We start from the raw sequence: 23,684 nt of genomic DNA on the forward strand, positions 1-23,684 counted from the left end.
ATTGCAGAGTAGTCATGTAGATGTAGATGTAGACGACAATGAAAATTTGTGCCGGACTGAGACTCGAACCCGGATTTCTGCTTATTGCGAGCGGTCGCCTTACAATGTGGCTATCCGAGGACGACTCACAGCCAGACCCAAACTTTGATGTATCGTCAACCAGATGTCTGCAATCTGTACTGGTACATCCATTATGTATCTTCCTGTGCACGACAAACATTTTACTAGAAGGTCGCTGCCCGGTGTCGGCGGATAAGTACTGTATTGCAATGACTGTGTTACGATGTAAAGTTCCGTCGGACATGTTTGCATTGTATTAATGTTTTATACTGAAACGTGTCATTTCCTGCTCACGTCGATTGACTTCATCGTTGGCTATCTGGTTTCTGATACCTGAAGTACGGAGGTTCAGGCTTTTGCCCTGCCTGAAGATGATGAATCGATATTTCTGTAATCTTCCTAAATGGATTGTGACTGGGGCCTACTACGCTGCCTTTGAGATATTAATTAGGTGGTCGTGATTCAGTGATACTCTGTATGTAAAACACCAATTACTGATACAGTTGTAAATGGATTGATTTCTTTGTCCCTGCATATCAGCAACGCTGACTGGATATGCCAGCTGCAATTAAAGCTGGAGCCGTGTGGGATACCCGCGCGGTTTAGGCGCCTTGTCACGGTCCGTGCGGCTCTCCCCGTCGGAGATTCGAGTCCTCCCTCGGGCATGGGTGTGTGTGTCGTCCATAGCGTAAGTTAGTTTAACTTAGATTAAATGGTGTGTAAGCTTAGGGACCGATGACCTCAGCAGTTTGGTCCCATAAGACCTCACCACAAATTTAGGCCGACCAACAGGCTACAGCAGGGTAACCGGCGAGCTCGCACACTGACGCACGAACAAATCGCAAACATCACCCTACACTGTGCATCTGATATATGACCTATCGGACACAAAACGATGCTGAACCTAACTGTTACAGGTATGCTGACGCTGACCGACAGATCAACACCGGCACCCAGCGGCAGCCGCCGAGTAACAACACTGCACAACGTCAATGGTATCGACCTTTTTCCCTCTGCCCTTCAAACGGCTACCCTTCGTTCGACTTTCGACCAAGTCTATCTCCAGATGAGTGCGTATTAAAGGTTCACCTTGATCACTTAAGTGAAAACTAGCGCTTCAGCAGAGATGGCAGTAGAGCTTTTGAGTTGGCCATCATGCTGGTGTGGGCGTAGAGGGGCTCCACCTCTATTTATTGGATTGATTACTGTTTAGTAATTGGATTTACCCTTTTCGTATTTAGAGATGAGGCTGTGTCAGACCTGTACACTGGTAGAACGTAAATAGCGGGCAATGAAACACGACAAGATTGACAGTGAAGTCTAGTAGTAAGAAAATACTTTTCGCGCCGCCAGTAACACAGAGCATAGGCTACCAGGGGGCAAGCACAAGAAAATACACCGTTCACCCAAAATGTTCCGACACTGTTTTATTCCTGGCATATAAGCGGCGTTAGCGTGGCAACCTGGGTGGCAGCTTGAACTAACAACAGATGAGCATTCGACCACTCAGTTGCGAACAGGCGGTGTCAAGTAGTGAACGTGCGATCATAGTGTGTCAGCGTTACTGTGCCACAAATCACAACGGAGCTACATCTGTAAATGAAGTGGTGAAGACGTTCTCTGGAATGTCTGAAGAAGATAAAAATGTGTGCAGTGTTTAGCCCGTACACCTTCACTAGCACACAAAAACAACAATGCTTGGTTGGCTGCCTACTACGACTTGTTTGAAATGGAAATCTCGTAAAATTATTTTCTGTAAAAAAAAAAAAATCATCAGGGTACCACAGAACGACAAAGTGCAGAAACTCGAACGAAGACTTTGACTACGTAACTGACATTCAACACCCCAAAGAAAGACTTCCAACAGTTTTACAAGTTTCTGTGCTCGTTCTGTGCAATGCATTCAAGTGTGTGGAGGGGAGACCATGTAGAAGCATTAATACCTCCATTTTAACTCTTATCTCAATCCAGCCTTGATACTTTTTGGACTAGCGGGTATGAGGAGTGAAATCTGTTCGTCTATTCGTACGTATCTATACAGGCTGAAAAACTGTGAGGGTGTCGAGGGTAGGCTATGCTGAGGAATAATGGCTGCACCATTTCCGAGGTAATTAGTGTTGAAGTTACGCATGCAAATTCAAGGGGGCCGCTAGATAAAATTTGTGGTGTCACCGCCAGACACCACACTTGCTAGGTGGTAGCTTAAATCGGCCGCGGTCCATTAGTACATGTCGGACCCGCGTGTCGCCACTGAGTGATCGCAGATCGAGCGCCACCACACGGCAGGTCTCGAGAGACTTACGAGCACTCGCCCAGTTGTACGACGACTTTGCTAGCGACTACACTGACGAAGCCTTTCTCTCATTTGCCGAGAGACAGTTAGAATAGCCTTCAGCTAAGTCCATGTCTACGACCTAGCAAGGCGCCATTAGCCTTAGATAGCTTGTATCTAAAGAGTCTCACTTGTATCGCCACAATCTCCAGATGTCTCATCAAGAACGATGTATACAAGGATGTATAAAAAGTTAAGTATTCAAGGAGCTACGTACTTTTCTTTATAACATTCATTAAGTATCCTGTTTCAGACCTCACTCCATCCTTCGTGAGTTAGCGCGTGCATCTTGGCCGCCTCTTTCAATTAGTGTGCGTAGTGTTAGCAAGTCTGCCGACACTACAATTTTGGCGACGTGGATCACTCAGGATCTTGTTCTTTCTAATTGCTTACATTTACTTGGTCATGGCTTCTCCATATGTACTGTCCGAATTTTATCGCTTGCAGAATCAGCAGACGCAGGCGTTATTGGATGCCCTTAGACAGCTCGTCCAGGGTCAACGTGCACTGCAACATGATGCGGCCGCCGCCGCTTCACCGCTACCGCAGCCACAACATGCAGTTGCACCCCCGTTTCGTAGCTTTGATGCAGCCATTGAATCGTGGACGGAGTGGTCACGCCAATTTGGATTCCATCTCGCCGCCTATAGAATTCAAGGTAATGAGCGGCAGCCGTTTTTGCTTTCGTGTGTAGGTGTGTCCACCTACCGTGTGATAGTGAAATTGTTTCCCCGACGCGACGTAGCAACTCTATCCTATGAAGAAATTTTGTCAGCGTTAGATGCCTATTTCAAGGAAACAGTCAATGTCGTTGCAAAAAGGTATACGTTCTTTCGTACAAAACGTACGGCCGGTCAGACTAATAGGGAGTGGGTTGCAACATTGCAAGGACTTACAAGGGATTGTGCGTTTGAGTGTGAATGTGGACTCCCTTATTCAGATACTATGGTGCGTGATGCAATAGCACAGAACGTTTCTGATGTTCGCATACGGGAACAGATTTTAAAACTAGTAAATCCCTCCCTTCAACAAGTGATAGACATATTGGATAGGCAAGACACGCTTGACTTTGCTCAGGAATCATTTGAAACTTCGCCAGCCGTGTGTCATATTAACCGGCCCGCCGGGCGCGCTGCACTGACCGCTAAACAGCCCTCGCGCACGTCCGCGCAGCTGCGGCCTAGCTCTCACACACGTGTGCCGCGTAGGCAAGCAAATGCAGTGAAATCATGCCCGCGGTGTGCAACTAGACATTCGCGTGACGATTGCCCGTCACGCCAAGCTATTTGCTTTTACTGTCATAAGAAAGGACATGTTCAAAGTTTTTGCCAGAAGAAGCTCAGATCGGACAATCACAACCATTCCAGGCCCTTTGCTTCGCGCCGGAATCGAACCAAGGACAATCAGGCTCGTGAACCTTCGCCCATGGACATTCATGTAGTTCATTCCACCCCGTCCAGTGCCACTATCTCAAACAGTGACTGTGTTCGTCCCACAAACAGTGTGCGTCGACGTCGCCGGAAATCCCGTCAAGTCGCAAGTGCTTCTGTACCTGTATCAGTTCAAATTGCCCGTGAAAGTCGCTCTTGTCGTCAGCAGGACAATAAACTTTTTGTAGACTTAGACTTTGACGGCAAAGTGATACCATTCCAGCTCGATACCGGAGCTGCACTTTCATTGATCAATCACGACACGTACAAACAACTGGGCAAACCTCCGTTGCGTGCCGCAAATGTTAAGTTAAATAGTTATTCGGGACAGAATATCCCTGTGTTAGGACAGTGCACTCTTCTTGCAACATACAAGGGACAAACAAAACTTGTGTCATTTTACGTCCTTCGTTCTTCTTCTGCAGTGAACTTGTTTGGTTTAGATTTATTTCAGTTGTTTAACATGTCTATAGTAAATCAGGTCCTATCAGTGACGAGACTGTGCCTTCAGACAGTGTTTCTCGTCTATGTGAAGAATTTGCAGACATTTTTGCACCGGGCCTTGGTTGCGCTAAGAACTATGAAGCACATTTGGAACTGAAAGTAAACGCGCAACCGAAATTTTTCAGAGCGCGCAAAGTTCCCCACGCATTGCGTGATGAGGTCGCAAGAACTTTACACGATTTAGAATCACAAGGTGTAATTGAACGTGTGCAGGCTTCTCTCTGGGCCTCACCCTTAGTCATTTTGCCTAAACCTTCCGGAAAATTGAGACTTTGTGTGGACTTCAAGGCAACAGTGAATCCACAACTAGTGATTGCAACTTTTCCTTTACCCCGCCCGGAAGATCTTTTTGATAAACTGTGCCCGGGTAAATACTTTTCGAAGTTGGACCTAGCAGATGCGTACTTGCAGATACCAGTGGACGAAGAATCCCAGCGCGTTTTGGTGGTTAACACGCATCTTGGTTTGTACCGATTCAAAAGACTGCCATTCGGGTGTGCATCCGCCCCTGCATTGTTTCAGCAATATTTACAAACTGTTTGTGCGTCGGTCCCTACTGCTGCGAACTATCTGGACGATATTGTGATCTCCGGAAGGACAGCAGCTGAACATTTAGAAAATCTAAGAACATTATTTCAGGTCTTGCGACAGAATGGTCTTCGCTTGAGGAAGGACAAATGTGTGTTTTTTGCTCGTGACTTACCGTATCTGGGACATGTCATCAATGCCCAAGGCATACACCCCAGTCCAGAGCACCTCCGTGCCATACAGGACTTACCTTCGCCGCAGACTTTGAAGCAGCTGCAGAGTGCGTTGGGAAAAATCAATTATTATCATCGCTTTCTGCGCAATGCCTCTTCCATTTCAGCTCCGCTTCATCGCTTACGCCGTAAAGGTGTTCCGTTTGTCTGGACGACGGAATGCGAACGCGCCTTTCGCCAGTTGAAATCGGCGTTGCTTTCAAATACTTGCCTTACGCCATTCGATCCCCAGAAACCCCTTTTGTTGATGGTAGATGCATCGGATTTCGGGATCGGTGCTGTGCTTGCGCACAAGGATGGATCGCATGATCGCCCTATTGCCTTTGCGTCAAAATTGCTCTCTTCTGCGCAACGAAATTATTCACAGATCGAGAAAGAAGCTTTAGCTCTCGTGTTTGGTGTTACTAAGTTCCATGATTTCTTGTATGGTCGTCATTTTACCATCATCACGGACCACAAACCTTTGACTTCGCTTTTTCATCCGAACAAGCCTGTACCTCCACGTACAGCGCAGGAATTCATTCGCTGGTCCATTTTCCTCTCGCAGTACCGCTACGATATCTTGTATCGGTCCACTGCTAAGCACGGAAACGCCGATGCGTTGTCCCGTTTGCCTGTTGCTGAGGATCGAGCATTCGATTCTTCCGAACTTGCTTGCATGTTAATTGATGCGGAAACCGATAACGTGGTCGAATCGTTTCCGATTGATTTTCGTCGTGTCGCTACAGCCACAGCTTCTGACCCTGTCCTTGCTACTGTTTTGCGTTTTGTTGCTACGCAATGGCCCTTGTCAAAGTCGCGGATCGAGGATCCGCTGGTTCGCCGATTTTTTGCTCACAAGGAGAGACTTTTTGTACGACGTGGTGTTTTGTTGTTGTGTTCTGATAATGATCAGTCCAGAGTCGTGGTCCCACGTTCGTTACAGTCCTCTGTCTTACGGCTTCTTCACTAAGGATATTGGGGTATAGTGCGGACGAAACAACTTGCTCGTCAGCACTGTACTTGGTTCGGAATCGATGCTGCGATTACGAATATGTGCTCTTCTTGCCTGGCGTGTGCCGAACAACAATCCGCACCGCCGCGGAAATTCTTTGCATGGCCGCAAGCCACTTCCCCTTGGCAACGCTTACACATCGATTTTGCTGGTCCCTTCTGGAATGCTCGATGGTTGGTTGTGGTCGATTCTTTCAGTAATTTTCCTTTTGTTGTCAGGATGTCTTCCACGACGTCATCTGCCACCATCCAAGCGTTGTCCGCTATCTTTTGCATTGAGGGTCTTCCGCAGACTATTGTTTCAGACAATGGCCCACAATTCATGTCCGCAGAATTTCAGTCATTCTGCAAGGCCAATGGTATTCAACATCTGACATCCGCGCCGTTTTCGCCTCAGTCAAACGGTGCCGCTGAACGATTGGTCCGGACTTTCAAGTCACAGATGTTGAAGTTGAAAGAGTCGCATTCTCGGGAGGACGCGTTATTGCTCTTTTTGTCCTCGTATCGCTCTCAGCCCCACGATGGTCGCTCGCCGGCTGAGTTGCTCCACGGTCGTCCTCATCGAACCTTGATGTCTTTGCTGCATCCGCCGCATCAGGTTCCTGTGCAGCGGCGGCCTCCTGCTTTTGCTCCTGGCGACGTTGTCTTCTATCGCAACTATCGAGGTTCACGGCGTTGGCTCGCAGGGCGCATTCTTCGCTGCCTCGGCCGCCCGATGTATTTGGTTTTGGGGGCCTCTGGTGAGGTGCGTCGGCATCTCAATCAGCTGCGCCTCTGTCGTCGCCTGGGTTCTCCCGCTCCCCGTCTGCTTTCAGCAACGGTGCCGTCCGGTCAGCGCCCTGGGGACCCATCTACTGGCTCGCCTCATCCCCAGGTGTTACCGACGCTGCCTTCCGTTTTGCCTCATGGCGACGCGCCGCCGCCTGTTCTCCCGCTGGCGCCGCCCGCAGTGGACGCGTCGCTGCAACCGCCTGGCGCCTCCCTGGGTCACGCGACGCCGATCGCTTCCCGTGACCAGATGTCCTCCGCCATGGAACTCTTGCCCGCTCCGGACCAGATGTCGTCATCGCGCGTCGGATCCCCCGACGCAATGGCGGTCGACCCTTCGGCCCCTCCTGTCTCATTATGGGCGCATACACCGCATGTTGACGTGCACCCTGGACTAGGTTTCCAGGCGTTTCCTAGCTCCCCTCGGACCGAATGGCCGGGTGCGGGTGGCACAGCCTCGCCTGTTGTTAGGCTCCCCACCTCATCGCATACGTCAACATGGGGTCCTCCCCACGGCGGGCGGAAGCCTTATCACACGACCTTTCGCCGATTTGCGGGGGAGGAATGTGGTGTCACCGCCAGACACCACACTTGCTAGGTGGTAGCTTAAATCGGCCGCGGTCCATTAGTACATGTCGGACCCGCGTGTCGCCACTGAGTGATCGCAGATCGAGCGCCACCACACGGCAGGTCTCGAGAGACTTACGAGCACTCGCCCAGTTGTACGACGACTTTGCTAGCGACTACACTGACGAAGCCTTTCTCTCTTTTGCCGAGAGACAGTTAGAATAGCCTTCAGCTAAGTCCATGTCTACGACCTAGCAAGGCGCCATTAGCCTTAGATAGCTTGTATCTAAAGAGTCTCACTTGTATCGCCACAATCTCCAGATGTCTCATCAAGAACGATGTATACAAGGATGTATAAAAAGTTAAGTATTCAAGGAGCTACGTACTTTTCTTTATAACATTCATTACGTATCCTGTTTCAGACCTCACTCCATCCTTCGTGAGTTAGCGCGTGCATCTTGGCCGCTTCTTTCAATTAGTGTGCGTAGTGTTGGCAAGTCTGCCGACACTACAAAATTAGTGTCAGTTGTCCTCGTAGCGTAGATGATTAGTACAAGAGACTGCTCAGCCTTTGGCTCGGGTTCCGTGTCCAATCTTTGTACCGCTCTCTAGTTCGGTTGTAGGAAACCAAAAGAAGAACACGTTTAGCGACTCCGTTCCTGGCAGTGTGTTTGAATTTGCGAGTGCAAAGGCCTGATTGGATAACTTAAATGCTAATTAACTCGGAAACGGGGCAACGCATCGAATTTTCTTCTTAACAGTTACTTCTAAGCACGTTTTGAAATTTAAAAAAGACGTGCTAAGATATCTGAATAATTTTATTTTTACATGAAAGCCTGTACCTTAATCTACGCACTGACGCCATTACAGTCTGATTCTTCCTTGTTGACGTTGTGTACTGAGTGTTTAAGATGCCTCCGACAGTCGTGAGTCCCGCTGACTATGAAGTACGGTCTGTTATGAGATTTCTTAGTACTAAAGGCCTAAAAGCGATCGATATTCATCGTGAGTTCTGAGCAGTTTACGGAGAAAACATTACGAGTGATGGAATGGTAAGAAAGTGGGTGAGAGCATTTAAAGAAGGCCGCACAAACGTGCACGATGAACAACGTAGTGGACGTCCTTCGGTCTTTAATGAAAGTTTGGTGCAGGAAGTGGACAATAAGGTGAGAGAAAACAGACGCTTTACGATTTCCTCCTTGCGGGATGACTTTCCTAATGTTTCTCGTAGTGTTTCGTATGGCATTGTGACCGAGCACTTGAATTGCCGAAAATTGTGCGCACGTTGGGTACCGAAAATGTTGACGGATGCCGGCCGGTGTGGCCGTGCGGTTAAAGGCGCTTCAGTCTGGAACCGCGTGACCGCTACGGTCGCAGGTTCGAATCCTGCCTCGGGCATGGATGTGTGTGATGTCCTTAGGTTAGTTAGGTTTAATTAGTTCTAAGTTCTAGGCGACTCATGACCTCAGAAGTTAAGTCGCATAGTGCTCAGAGCCATTTGAACCATTTGTTGACGGATGTGCACAAAACCAAACTTTTAGACAGTGCATTGACTTTCCTTGGGCGGTACCACAACGACGGTGATGATTTCTTAAGCCAAATTGTTACGGGCGATGAAACATGGGTGGCCTACGTCACACCAGAATCAAAGCAACAGTCCACGGAAGTTGAGCAAGGGCATCTTTTTGCTGCAAGACAATGCCCGTCCGCATGTGGTGAATCAGACCAAAGATCTCATCAAATCTTTTCGATGGGAAACTCTAGACCATCCTCCGCACAGCTGCCATCTTGCGTCCAGTGACTACCATCTGTTCCTGCACTTGAAGAAACAGCTGGGCGTGTGGCGTCGCAACTAGTGCGCGATCGCCCATTTGTCTATTAAAAGCTTTACTTCATAATGTATGTGGGCTGCAATGTAAGCCGGTAGAGTACAGGGTGATTCAAAAAGAATACCACAACTTTAGGAATTTAAAACTCTGCAACGACAAAAGGCAGAGCTAAGCACTATCTGTCGGCGAATTAAGGGAGCTATAAAGTTTCATTTAGTTGTACATTTGTTTGCTTGAGGCGCTGTTGACTAGGCGTCAGCGTCAGTTGATGCTAAGATGGCGACCGCTCAACAGAAAGCTTTTTATGTTATTGAGTACGGCAGAAGTGAATCGACGACAGTTGTTCAGCGTGCATTTCGAACGAAGTATGGTGTTACACCTCCTGATAGGTGGTGTATTAAACGTTGGTATAAACAGTTTACAGAGAATGGGTGTTTGTGCAAAGGGAAAAGTTCTGGACGGCCGAGAACGAGTGATGAAAATGTAGCACGCATCCAGCAAGCATTTGTTCGCAGCCCAGAAAAATCGACTCGCAGAGCTAGCAGAGAGCTGCAAATTCCACAATCAACTGTATGGAGAGTCCTACGAAAAAGATTAGTTATGAAACCTTATCGTCTGAAATTGGTTCAAGCACTGTCTGCAGCTGATAAGATTAAAAGAATCGATTTCTGTGATTTTATCCTTGCTCAAATGGAAACAGATGAATCTTTCGTTTCAAAGATTGTGTTTAGTGATGAAGCAACTCTCCACACTAACGGGAAAGTCAACCGTCACAATGTCTGTATATGGGGCACTGAGAATCCGCGGGAAACAATTCAGTATGAACGTGACTCGCCTAAGGTGAACGTTTTCTGTGCCATTTCAGCCAATAAAGTTTTTGGTCCCTTTTTCTTCGAAGGTGCTACTGTAACTGGACTACAGTATCTGGAGATGTTAGAGAATTGGCTGTTCCCTCAGCTCGAACAAGAAGCACAACAATTCATATTTCAGCAGGATGGAGCGCCACCACATTGGCACTTATCTGTCCGTAACTACCTGAATGACAACTACCCGAGGCGATGGATCGGCCGCCAGGCAGCCCATGACAGAGCACTTCATCACTGGCCTCCAAGAAGCCCTGATCTTACCCCCTGCGATTTTTTCTTATGGGGTATGTTAAGGATATGGTGTTTCGGCCACCTCTCCCAGCCACCATTGATGATTTGAAACGAGAAATAACAGCAGCTATCCAAACTGTTACGCCTGATATGCTACAGAGAGTGTGGAACGATTAGGAGTATCGGGTTGATATTGCTCGTGTGTCTGGAGGGGGCCATATTGAACATCTCTGAACTTGTTTTTGAGTGAAAAAAAAACTTTTTAAATACTCTTTGTAATGATGTATAACAGAAGGTTATATTATGTTTCTTTCATTAAATACACATTTTTAAAGTTGTGGTATTCTTTTTGAATCACCCTGTATTATACGGTCAGTAACGGACGAGTTGTGTCCCGCAGACTGACGTCACGACCATCTGTTGTAGCTGCGCATGTGAAAGCCGTGGAGTAGCGCTGGCAGGCCACTTACATTATACGAAACTAAAAATATTAATAACTAAAAAAGGAATAACCTGAGGAACGTCATATTTGGTGTACATCCTTCTGTTGTAAAAACAAACAATAAGTCAAAGTGTGAGATAAAAAATAGTTGTATTTTGGAAGTTAGTAAAATTAAAAAAAAAAAACGTAATTTTCCGACAGTCAAGAATTTAAATAATTACAGTGATGTAATAGTTCACCTTCAGTGACTATGTACGATGATCTGATAACACTTTCAGTGTTCATATATAAATTTGGAAAGTTTTAGTTTCAGAAAACCTCTGTAACTTTTCTATAATAATAATTTCAAGAATTCTAAGTAAATATATGTATTGTGTGTTAGGGTGCGTGTGAATGAGAATGCGTGCGTGAGAGTATGTAGGACGTTCAGCATTATTAAAAATCATTCATGTAATTCTCTACAGGAACCGGAAAGTGTTCCAACTCTGTAACGTGGGAACGAATCCACTAGTGGTTCCCCTACTAGTGAATGTCGGATGTCCAAGTATGTATGCTTATGTATAAGACAGCCAGAACATTCGCGACTACATAAGAAATTTCCAGATGTAGGGTAAAGCTTATAGTTCATTTTGTTTTGTTTATTTAATTAGAGAGTTTTGTGTTACTTAATTTGATGACGTCAATGAGCCTAGAGAAGTGGTTGGTGCTTGCTAGATTTTGGCGCGAGCCGCGCCCTAGAAGTGAGTTCTCATTGGTCGTAAGTGCTGATAGCCAATGAGAAGCGAGACGGTTGGCCGCCTAGCGAGGAGATATAGTTTTGTGTAGTGGGAGAGTGAGAGGGGAGTCCCGAGCTAGCTTTGATTGGAGGCGGTTATGCTGGATGTGACTTTTCGCATTATGTGTAAGATGAAGTCTTGGGATGACTTCCGCGTCATGGTCCAGTGTTAATGGTATCTGGTAGTGACCAGAAACTGTTTATGAAAACTTTAGAGTGTTGTGATAATTCGTTCCGACGAAAATCGCGAGTGAACATTGAATTATATAGCGTGGCGGTACTGAGTATATTCTTACTGAGTATTTTATGGCGAACATAAACTTTAACTAAAGACAACCACCGAATATCGTGTGCAGAAGTAATTGGCCGATCATTGACTGTGTTACAAGTAATTGGTTTCGGAATTTGGGAAGGTAAAAGTTCTGGCTGTTTTAGGTATGGTGATAACTGTGAGCAGAAACTTTAGTAATTTTCGTAAATGTGGGCTGATGATCTTGCTTAACGGCAATAAAGATCTATCGAAAGTTTAAATTTGAACTTCATCCACTTTCCGAATCATTTCTTTAAAGTACATAGAAAATTTTCAGCAAATTTTACTTATAGCGGCGTCCGGCGTGTAGCTATGAGGTTACAGTTTCCTCAACACTGCTTTTCTGTGATCTCGTAAGTAGCTGCAGTCAGGAGTTTACGGGCGAAGATCTACCGCTGTTAAGACGTAGGTGAACAAAAATTATAAAAGAAATTGCATTGCAGCAGCAACGTATAATCCGTCGCAATTGGTGCATCGTATCGCACGCACGTAAAATCCGTCGCAGGCGGTCAGCGTCTTCGAGACGATGACGAAGTCAAAACAGTGGTGATGCAGTGGTTAACAAGTCAGGCGGCAGACTTCTATGAGGAGGGTATTCAAAAACTGGTACAACGTTATGACAAGTGCCTCAATATTGACGGAAATTATGTAGAAAAGTAGATTAAGGTACAGGCTTTCACGTAAAAATAAAATTGTTGAGATATCTTAGCACGTCTTTTTTTTAATTTCAAAACGGTACTTAAAAAAACACGCCTCGTACTCGTGACATTTGTACGGTTACATCCATTAGAGCAATATCATGAATGAATAGAGAGTGTAGCAGTGAGAGCGGTACCTGCGTCTGGCTCTGGCCGGAGAGCGCGCCGGTCTGCGCGGAGGCGCTGCCGCCGCCGAGGAAGGGCGATCGCTGGCCGCCGCCGTTGCCGCTGCCGGCCTGGGAGCCACGCGGCGAGAAGCCGACCTGCGCCTGCGAGCTGGTGGAGCCGGCGCCGCGCGCCTGCGCGTCGGCCAGCCCGCCCGCCTGCCCCGCCTGCACCTGCGACGACGTGCCGTGGCCCCAGCCGCCGCTCTGCGCCTGCGCCGCCGTCGCGCCCGACGACGACCCCACCTGCACCTGCGACACCTCTCCACGTCCAACACCGCCTTGTCTAAAAGCCTAATCGCGGCAACAAATCTGATCGAAAGTATCCGGACTCCAGTTAGTGGACATTAGTACAGGGTAATCTGCAAGAAGAATTTGACAGAGCTCTAGAAGAACTACGGGACAACAAAGCAACGGTATCGATGACATCCCTGCAGAACTAATAAATAATTCTGGTGACAGCATGAAAATGATGCTGCTTAAACTTATTAAGTCCATCTACAGGGTGTTACAAAGCGGTACGGCCAAACTTTCAGGAAACATTCCTCACACACAAAGAAAGAAAATATGTTACGTGGACATGTGTCCGGAAACGCTTACTTTCCACGTTAGAGCTCATTTTATTACTTCTTTTCAAAACACATTAATCGTGGAATGGAAACACACAGTAACAGAACGTACCAGCGTGACTTCGAACACTTTGTTACAGGAAATGTTCAAAATGTCCTCCGTTAGCGAGGATAGATGCATCCACCCTCCGTCGCACGGAATCCCTGATGCGCTGATGCAGCCCTGGAGAATGGCGTATTGTATCACAGCCGTCCACAATACGAGCACGGAGAGTCTCTACATTTGGTACCGGGGTTGCGTAGACTAGAGCTTTCAAATGCCCCCATAAATGAAAGTCGAGAGGGTTGAGGTCAAGAGAGCGTGGAGGCCGTGGAATTGGTCCGCCTCTACCAATCCGTCGGTCACCGAATCTGTTGTTGAGAAGCGTACGAACACTTCGACTGAAATGTGCAGGAGCTCCATCGTGCGTGAACCACATGTTGTGTCGTACTTGTAAAGACACATGTTGTAGCAGCACAGGTAGAGTATCCCGTATGAAATCATGATAACGTGCTCCATTGAGCGTAGGTGGAAGAACGTGGGGCCCAATCGAGACACCACCAACAATGCCTGCCCAATCGTTCACAGAAAATCTGTGTTGATGACGTGATTGCACAATTGCGTGCGGATTCTCGTCAGCCCACACATGTTGATTGTGAAAGTTTACAATTTGATCACGTTGGAATAAAGCCTCATCCGTAAAGAGAACATTTGCACTGAAATGAGGATTGACACATTGTTGGATGAACCATTCGCAGAAGTGTACCCGTGGAGGCCAATCAGCTGCTGATAGTGCCTGCACACGCTGTACATGGTACGGAAACAACTGGTTCTCCCGTAGCACTCTCCATACAGTGACGTGGTCAACGTTACCTTGTACAGCAGCAATTTCTCTGACGCTGACATTAGGGTTATCGTCAACTGCACGAAGAATTGCCTCGTCCATTGCAGGTGTCCCCAGTCGCGAGTCATAGGCTGGAATGTCCCGTGCTCCCTAAGACCCCGATCAATTGCTTCGAACGTCTTCCTGTCGGGACACCTTCGTTCTGGAAATCTGTCTCGATACAAACGTACCGCGCCACGGCTATTGCCCCGTGCTAATCCATACATCAAATGGGCATCTGCCAACTCCGCATTTGTAAACATTGCACTGACTGCAAAACCACGTTCGTGATGAACACTAACCTGTTGATGCTACGTACTGATGTGCTTGATGCTAGTACTGTAGAGCAATGAGTCGCATGTCAACACAAGCACCGAAGTCAGCATTACCTTCCTTCAATTGGGCCAACTGGTGGTGAATCGAGGAAGTATAGTACATACTGACGAAACTAAAATGAGCTCTAACATGGAAATTAAGCGTTTCCGGACACATGTCCACATAACATCTTTTCTTTATTTGTGTGTGAGGAATGTTTCCTGAAAGTTTGGCCGTACCTTTTTGTAACACCCTCTATAACACAGGAGAGATACCGACAGACTTCCAGAAATGTATCATTCTTCCTATATCAGAGAAGGCAGCAGCTACAAAATGCGAACAGTACCGAACTCTAAGCCTATAATCACATGCGTCAAAAATTATCATAAAAATATTTCCGAAGAGAATTGAAGAGAAGGTGGAGGATATGCTGAGTGAAGATCAGTTTGGTTTCAGAAGGGGATTGGGAACAAGAGAGGCGATTCTGGCACTGAGACTCGTTATCGAGAAGCAATTACAGAAAAATAATCCAACTTATTGCCTTTGTAGACATTGAAAAGGCATTTGATAACGTTATCTGGCAAGAGATGTTCAGAGTGCTGAGGAAAAGTGGAATAAAGTTCAAAGACATCCGTGTGATACTCGGTTTCTATAAGAATGAGGTGGCAGTGATTAGGAACTGTCACCAGGAACAAGAAGCAAGGCAAGGATGTGCTCTCTCTCCTCTTATATTCAATGCTTACATTCAGGAAGCTATAGACCAAGTTCGAGAAACTACCGAGGTGGGGATCAAAACTAATCGGCAGAAGATAGACATGCTACGTTATGCAGATGATATTTCTGTAGTCACGGAGACAAAAGAATATCTACAGGAAGTCCTCAGAACAATGGAAAAAAATTCTATGCAATCGGTATGGAATGAGAATAAACAAAAAAAGACTAAAGTGATGGTATGCAGTACAGGAGCAGAATATGAACCTCTGAGAATGAGAATTGGAAGAGAGGAGCTGGAAGTGATAGAGGAATTTACTTACCTGCGAAGCAAAATCACAAGAGATGGTATAAACCGGAGAGAAATTGCGACCAGAATACAAAAGGCCAAAATTGCATTTAATCGGAGAAGGAACTTACTCACCAGCAACAACATCAGTCTGAAAATACGGAAACGTATCATGAAAGGTTTCGTTTGGAGTGTGGCCCTATACGGATGTGAAACTTGGACGATTGGAAGAGAAGAGAAAAGACGGCTAGAGGCCCTGGAGATCTGGTGCTATAGAAGGATGATGGTCAGCTGGAGAGACAAAGTAACAAATGAAGAGGTGCTTAGAAGAGTACAGGAAGCCAGATCTCTGTGGAGGCACATCGAAACAAGAAGAGACAAACTTGTAGGGCACATCCTACGACACAACAACATCATTGGAACAATAGCAGAAGGAGCTGTTGAGGGAAGGAATCGGCGGGGGCGACCAAGGATATCATACATGAAACAGATCGTGAATGACATTGGATGCAAGACATACGTGGAAATGAAGAGGAAAGCAGACAGAAGAGAGAAATGGCGCTCTGCTGCAAACCAACCTCAGGGTTGAACACTAAATGAAAGTATAGGGTGTGTTCACCCTTCGCCTTTATGACGGTTTGAACTCCAGGGCGACATTTTCAATTAGGTGTCTGGATGTCTGAGGAGAAGTGGCAGCCCGTCCTCCCTCAAGAGACAAATCCAAAGAATGTAGTGATGTTGGATGCTGGGATCTGGAGTGAAGTGAACATCCTAACTCATCCCAAAAGGGTTCCACTGGGTTCAGACCGAGACTCTGGGCAGACCAGTTCATTTCAGGAATCTTTTTCTCCGCAAACCATTGACTGACCGATGCTGCATTACGACAGAGTGCACTGTCCTGGCTGTTCGTCTACTGTACATAGTACACAATGCTGTAAAATGTGTTCATATCCTTCCACAATTACCGTTATCTTAAGCGCAGTATAGGAACCGTACTCCATCCACGAAAAACACACCTACACCATAACACCACCTCTTCCGTAGTTCACTATCGGCCCTACACATGACGGCAGAAAACGTTCTCCAAGCATTTGTCACACTCACACCCTTCCACCGGTTTGCCATAAGATATACAGCTTGATTCATCACTCCAGAAGAAGGGAACGTTTCAGCACAATTGTAACGTTCAACTATGTATTGTCTATTAAGTTTTCCAAAATGATGTTACAGGACGAAACTCATCATCATCTACATTGATGGATTAGGTTCGAGGAACCATTCCGGCCTTAGTTTCTTAGCTCCGTCGTTTTGTGGGCCGATCTACGTCCGTGACGCCTTTGGGTACATATGACAAAACTTTTTAAAATATCTGCTTGTTGCATTCCGTTTACATGTTCCTTCCATGTCTTTTATATGTATGCGTTTTCTCTGTTATTTCAAATATTGTATGCTCATTTGTAATATCTTCGTCCTCAATTTATCTTCTAGTTTATATTCTTTAACCGATCTCAGGAGTTTCATATCTAACACCACTATTCGATTTATGTCTTCCTTGTTTGCTAGCCATTCTGAAATTATGATTTTGACCAATTTGATTTAATTTAAACATGTTTCTTTGTAACTGTTCTTCCAAAATGGCTATTGTAGCATAAATTAATGTGTTTATACAGGGTGATTTCATGATGACGTTACAAACTATCAGGTATGATGGAGAAGAATAAATATATCAATTTGAGGTAAGGGATCCTAGTCCGGAATCGACCGAGTTGAAAGTCATAAGCGAAAATCTACTCAAATTACACCTTAGCCTCGCGCAGTGCTCGAACAAAGGGCCCCAACTTTGGAGACCTGATAACGACGTACAGAATTCACGCTGAATGCTTCCCAATACCATCAGATAATTCCCCCTGTTGATAGAATAGTAACGGTGCACGTAACTTGATGTCAGAGGGCCCGAAAATGCTATGAGTTCGGTACAGTAATACTGAATCCCATTTACCTGCACAAGTTTCAAAAGCTACTATCCTTTACAACAGTTGTTCAAGACGGCGACCCCAAGTGCCAATGCAGACATGGAATAGTCACACAGTGTTCTGTCGTACCCGTTTTAATATTGCCAGTGTCGTTTGACAACGAGAGTTCTTGCAAGGAGATCCTTCTTCAGTCTAATCAGGTGCAAGAGTTTTCACATGGCCCCGCAAGAAGACATCAAGTGGGGTGAGTTTAGGTGAACGTGCAGGTCACGAAACTGGACCTCCTCTGCCTATCCACTCTTCAGGGAATGTCTGATCCAGATTTTTGACGGCCCTCAATCTAAAGCGAAGTGGGGCTTCATAATGTTGGAACCACACTCTTGACAAATAACAAGTGGGATATGTTCCAGGAAACCTACAGTCTTAGTGACGACAGCATTGGTATATGTATTCCACTGTCAAAATTGTCGCAACAATTTTCGCTTATAATTTTTACTCGGTCGTTTCCAGACCAGGGTCCTGACCTCAGATTGATACATTTTCCCTTTCCCATCGTCCCTGGAAGTTTGTAACACCGTTGCGCAATCACGCTGTATCGTGGCCCTTATTAAGTTTTATTCCTTTATTATCGTTGTTTCGTCGTTCCACTACTTCATTTATATATGAACTGAATAGAACTGGGGAAAGACTGGAAGCTTGTTTCACTCCTTGGTTAGTTATATTGACATTCTTACATGTTTTGTTTCCTTTTTAGGGTTTCGTACCTCAGTCGGTAAAAACGGAACCCCTATAGGATCACTTTGATGTCCGTCTGCCTGACTGTCTGTTCACCTGATAAAAACGCTTTTTCGCATGAACGGGTAGACGTTTCACGGTGAAATTTATGACGCTTACTAAGGTATATGGTCCCTAAGCACTACAATAAATGTACGCTTCTAAGTCAATTCAGTTTGCGGATACAACCATTTACATCACATATTTTGACACTCACAAACTCACGTATCAAAACGTACAGGGTACTTACCGTTGATCTGGAATCATAAAATTTAGCAAGAAACAAGGTTTCACAGTACAACTAAAGGAAAAAAATCAGAAAGTTGTTAGAACACAAGATTTTTTTTTCTCGTTTGTTATCTGACAGTCCTTCCATTTGTTAAGACCCCTTTTTCTCGGGAATGTGTAGACATAACTGATTTAAATTTATGTCACATACTAAGTTGTAAGGTCTCTTGGCATTGTAATAAATGTAGGCTTCTAAGTCTGTGCAATTAAAACATACGACCAATTATATCACAAATTTTGATACTCACAAGCTCGCTCATCAAAAAATGTAGGGTATTTCCCGGTGATCTAAAGTCATGAAATTTGGCAACAAGCAAAGCTTCATAGTACAACCAAAGGAAGAAATCCGAAAGTTATCAATTTGTTATTATGTCGCATAAAAATATTTCTTTTGTTATTTATTATTGGACTTCAGACTTCAAATTGAAACATCTCGAAAGTCTTGAAATTCCTGGAAGTGATGTCTCGCCAGTATCAAAGATGATAACAGGCAAAAATTGTCGACATTCTCGATTCCTGGAATGGATGAACTCTCTCTATATTGCCCCCTGTGTGCAAGTCCTAGTTCCACCTCGCCAATTTTTTGTTGCAAATTTAATTTCATTATTTGTCTCATATTAAGTATCACCCCATGAACCATGGACCTTGGCGTTGGTGGGGAGGCATGCTTGCCTCAGTGATAGAGGTAACCGTACTGTAGGTGCAACCACAACGGAGGGGTAACTGTTGAGAGGTCAGACAAACGTGTGGTTCCTGAAGAGAGGCAGCAGCCTTTTCAGTAGCTGCAGGGGCAACAGTCTAGACGATTCACTGATCTGGCCTTGTAATATTAACAAAAACAGCCTTGATGTGCTGGTACTGCGAACGGCTGAAATCAAGGGGAAACTACAGCCGTAATTTTTCCCGAGGGCATACAGCTTTACTGTATGGTTAAATGATGATGGCGTCCTCTTGGGTAAAATATTCCGGAGATAAAATAGTCCCCCATTCGGATCTGCTGGCGGGGAGTACTCAGGAGGATGTCGCTATCAGGAGAAACAAAACTGGCGTTCTACGGATCGGAGCGTGGAATGTCAGAGCCCTTAATCGGGCAGGTAGGTTAGAAAATTTAAAAAGGGAAATGGATAGGTTAAAGTTGGATATCGTGGGAATTAGTGAAGTTCGGTGGCAGGAGGAACAAGACTTCTGGTCATTTGAAGACAGGTTTATAAATACAAAATCAAATGCCGCGCGGGATTAGCCGAGCGGTCTCAGGCGCTGCAGTCATGGACTGTGCGGCTGGTCCCGGCGGACGTTCGAGTCCTCCCTCGGGAGTGTGTGTGTGTGTTTGTCCTTAGGGTAATTTAGGTTAAGTAGTGTGTAAGCTCAGGAACTGATGACCTTAGCAGTTAAGTTCCATAAGATTTCACACACATTTGAACATTTGCACAAAATCAAATAGGGGTAATGCAGGAGTAGATTTAATAATGAAAAAATAGATAGGAGTGCGGATAAGTTGCTTACAAGTTTATATGCCAGCTAGCTCCGCAAATGACGAAGAGATTGAAGAAATTATTCAGATAGTGAAGGGAGACGAAAATTTAATAGACATGGGGGACTGGAATTCGATAGAAGGAAAAGGAAGAGAAGGAAAAGTAGTAGGTGAATATGGAATGGGGGTAAGGAATGAAAGAGGTAGCTGCCTGGTAGAAGTTTACGCAGAGCATAACTTAATCATAGCTAACACTTACTATAAGAATCGTGAAAGAAGGTTGTATACGTGGAAGAGGCCAGGAGACACTGGAAGGCTTCAGATAGATTATACAATGGTACGACAAAGATTTATTAACCAGGTTCTGAATTGTAAGACATTTACAGGGGCAGATGTGGACTCTGATCACAGTCTATTGGGTATGAACTGTAGAGTAAAACTGAAGAAACTGCAGAAAGGTGGGAATTTAAGGAGATGGGACCTAGATAAACTGAAAGAACCAGAGGTTGTTGAGAGTTTCAGAGAGAGTATTAGGGAACGATTGACAGGAATGGGGGAAAGAAATCCAGAAGAAGAAGAATGGGTAGCTTTGAGAGATGAAATAGTGAAGGCAGCAGAGGATCAAGTAGGTAAAAAGACGAGGGCTAGTAGAAACCCCTGGGTAACAGAAGAGATATTGAATTTAATTGATGAAAGGAGAAAATATAAAAATGCAATAAATGAAGCAGGGAAAAAGGAATAAAATGTCTCAAAAATGAAATCGACAGGAAGTGCAAAATGGCTAAGCAGAGATGGCTAGAGGAAAGATGTAAGGATGTAGAAGCATATATCACTAGGGGTAAGATAGATACTGCCTACAGGAAAATTAGAGAGACCTTTAGAGAAAAGAGAACCACTTGTATGAATATCAAGAGCTTAGATGGAAACCCAGTTCTAAGCAAAGAAGAGATAGCAGAAAGGTGGAAGGGGTATGTAGAGGGTCTGTGGAAGGCCGATGAACTCGAGGGCAATATTATGGAAATGGAAGAGGATGTAGATGAAGATGAAATGGGATATATGATACTACGTGGAGAGTTTGACAGAGCACTGAAAGACCTGAGTCGAAACAAGGCCCCGGGAGTAGACAAAATTCCATTAGAGCTACTGATAGCCTTGGGAGAGCCAGCCCTGACAAAACTCTACCATCTGCTGAGCAAGATATACGAGACAGGTGAAATACCCTCAGACTTCAAGAAGGATGTAATAATTCCAATCCCAAAGAAAGCAGGTATTGAGAGCTGTGAAATTTACGGAACTATCAGTTTAATAAGTCACGGCTGCAAAATACTGACACGAATTCTTTATAAACGAATGGAAAAACTGGTAGAAGCCTACCTTGGGGAAAATACGTTTGGATTCTGTAGAAATGTTGAAAACGTGAAGCAATACTGATCCCATGACTTACCTTAGAAGATAATTTAAGAAAACGCAAACCTACGTTTGTAGCATTTGTAAACTTAGAGAAAGCTATTGACAATGTTGACTGGAATACTCTCTTTCAAATTCTGAAGGTGGCAGGGGTAAAATACGGGGAGCGAAAGGCTATTTACAATTTGTACAGAAACCAAATGGCAGTTATAAGAGCCGAGGGGTATGAAAGGGAAGCAGTGGTTGGGAAGGGAGTGAGATACGGTAGTAGTCTATCTCCGATGTTATTCAATTTATATGTTGAGCAAGCAGTAAAGGAAACAAAAGAAAAATGTGGAGTAGGAATTATAATCCATGGAGAAGAAATAAAAACTTTGAAGTTTTCCGATGACCTTGTAATTCTGTCAGAGACAGCAAAGGACCTGGAAGAGCAGTCGAACGGAATGGACAGAGTCTTCAAAGTAGGATATACACTACTGGCCATTAAAATTTCTACACCAAGAAGAAATGCAGATGATAAACGGGTATTCATTGGACAAATATATTATACTAGAACTGACATGTGATTACATTTTCACGCAATTTGGGTGCAAAGATCCTGAGAAATCAGTACCCAGAACAACCACCTCTGGCCATAATAAAGGCCTTGATACTCCTGGGCATTGGGTCAAACAGAGCTTGGCTGGCGTGTACAGGTACAGCTGCCCATGCAGCTTCAACATGATACCACAGTTCATCAACAGTAGTGACTGGCGTATTGTGACGAGCCAGTCGCTCGGCCACAATTGACCAGACTTTTCAGTTGGTGAGAGATCTGGAGAATTTGCTGACCAGGGCAGCAGTCGAACATTTTCTGTACCCAGAAAGGCCCGTACAGGACCTGCAACATGCTGTCGTGCATTATCCTGCTGAAATGTAGGGTTTCGCAGGAATTGAATGAAGGATAGAGCCACGGGTCGTAATACATCTGAAATGTAACGTCCACTGTTCAAAGTGCCTTCAATGCGAACAAGAGGTAACCGAGACGTGTAACCAATGGCACCCCATACCATCACGCCGGGTGATACACATGTATGGCGATGACGAATTCACGCTTCCAATGTGCGTTCACAGCGAAGTCGCCAAACACGGATGCGAGCATCATGATGCTGTAAACAGAACCTGGATTCATCAGAAAAAATGACGTTTTGCCATTCGTGCACCCAGGTTCGTCGTCGTGTACACCATCACAGGCGCTCCTCTCCGTGATGCAGCGTCAACGGTAATCGCAGCCATGGTCTCCGATCTGATAGTCCATGCTGCTGCAAACGTCGTCGAACTGTTCGTGCAGATGGTTGTTGTTCTGCAAACGTCCCCATCTGTTGACTCAGGGATCGAGACGTGGCTGCACGATCCGTTACAGCCATGCGGATAAGATGCCTGTCATCTCGACTGCTAGTGATACGAGGCCGTTGGAATCCAGCACGGCGTTCCGTATTATCCTTATGAACCCACCGATTCCATATTCTGCTAAAAGTCACTGGATCTCGACCAACGCGAGTAGCAATGTCGCGATACGATAAACCGCAAACGCGATAGGCTACAATCCGACCTTTATCAAATTCGGAAACGTGATGGTACGCATTTCTCCTCCTTACACGATGCATCACAACAACGTTTCACCAGGCAACGCCGGTCAACTGCTGTTTGTGTATGAGAAATTGGTTGGAAACTTTCCTCGTGTCAGCACGTTGTAGGTGTCGCCACCGGCGCCAACCTTGTGTGAATGCCCTGAAAAGCTAATCATTTGCATATCATAGCATCTTCTTCCTGTCGGTTGAATTTCGCGTCTGTAGCACGTTATCTTCGTGGTGTAGCAATTTTATGGCCAGTAGTGTAAGATGAACATGAACAAAAGCAAAACGAGGATAATGGAATTTAGTCTAATTAAATCAGATAATGCTGAGGGAAGTAGATTAGGAAATGATACACTTAAAGTAGTATATGAGTATTGTTATTTAGGGAGCAAAATAGCTGATGATGGTCAAGGTAGAAAGGATATAAAATTTAGACTGGCAAAGGCAAGAAAAGTGTCTCTGAAGAAGATAAATTTGTTAACATAGGGTACAGATATAAGTGTCAGGAATTTTTTTCTAAAAGTGTTTGTATGGAGTGTAACCATGTGTGGAGTGAAACGTAGTCGATAAATAGTTTAGACAAAAAGGAAACAGAAGCTTTCGAAATGTTGTGCTACA

General features: G+C 45.2%; 1 protein-coding gene across 4 annotated transcripts in view; it reads right to left on the bottom strand.

Moving 5' to 3' along the window:
- The window catches only part of LOC126260836 (collagen alpha-1(III) chain-like), a 224,543-nt gene that overhangs the window by 19,916 nt on the left and 180,943 nt on the right, over positions 1–23,684 (bottom strand). For all 4 annotated transcript variants that reach the window (XM_049958236.1, XM_049958235.1, XM_049958234.1 and 1 more), the window contains one exon: positions 12,704–12,982. In XM_049958236.1, the coding sequence (XP_049814193.1) occupies positions 12,704–12,982 (279 nt within the window). The remainder of the gene's footprint in view (positions 1–12,703; positions 12,983–23,684) is intronic.

This window comes from Schistocerca nitens, chromosome 5 (genome assembly GCF_023898315.1).
Source record: "Schistocerca nitens isolate TAMUIC-IGC-003100 chromosome 5, iqSchNite1.1, whole genome shotgun sequence".
Lineage (NCBI taxonomy): Eukaryota > Metazoa > Arthropoda > Insecta > Orthoptera > Acrididae > Schistocerca > Schistocerca nitens.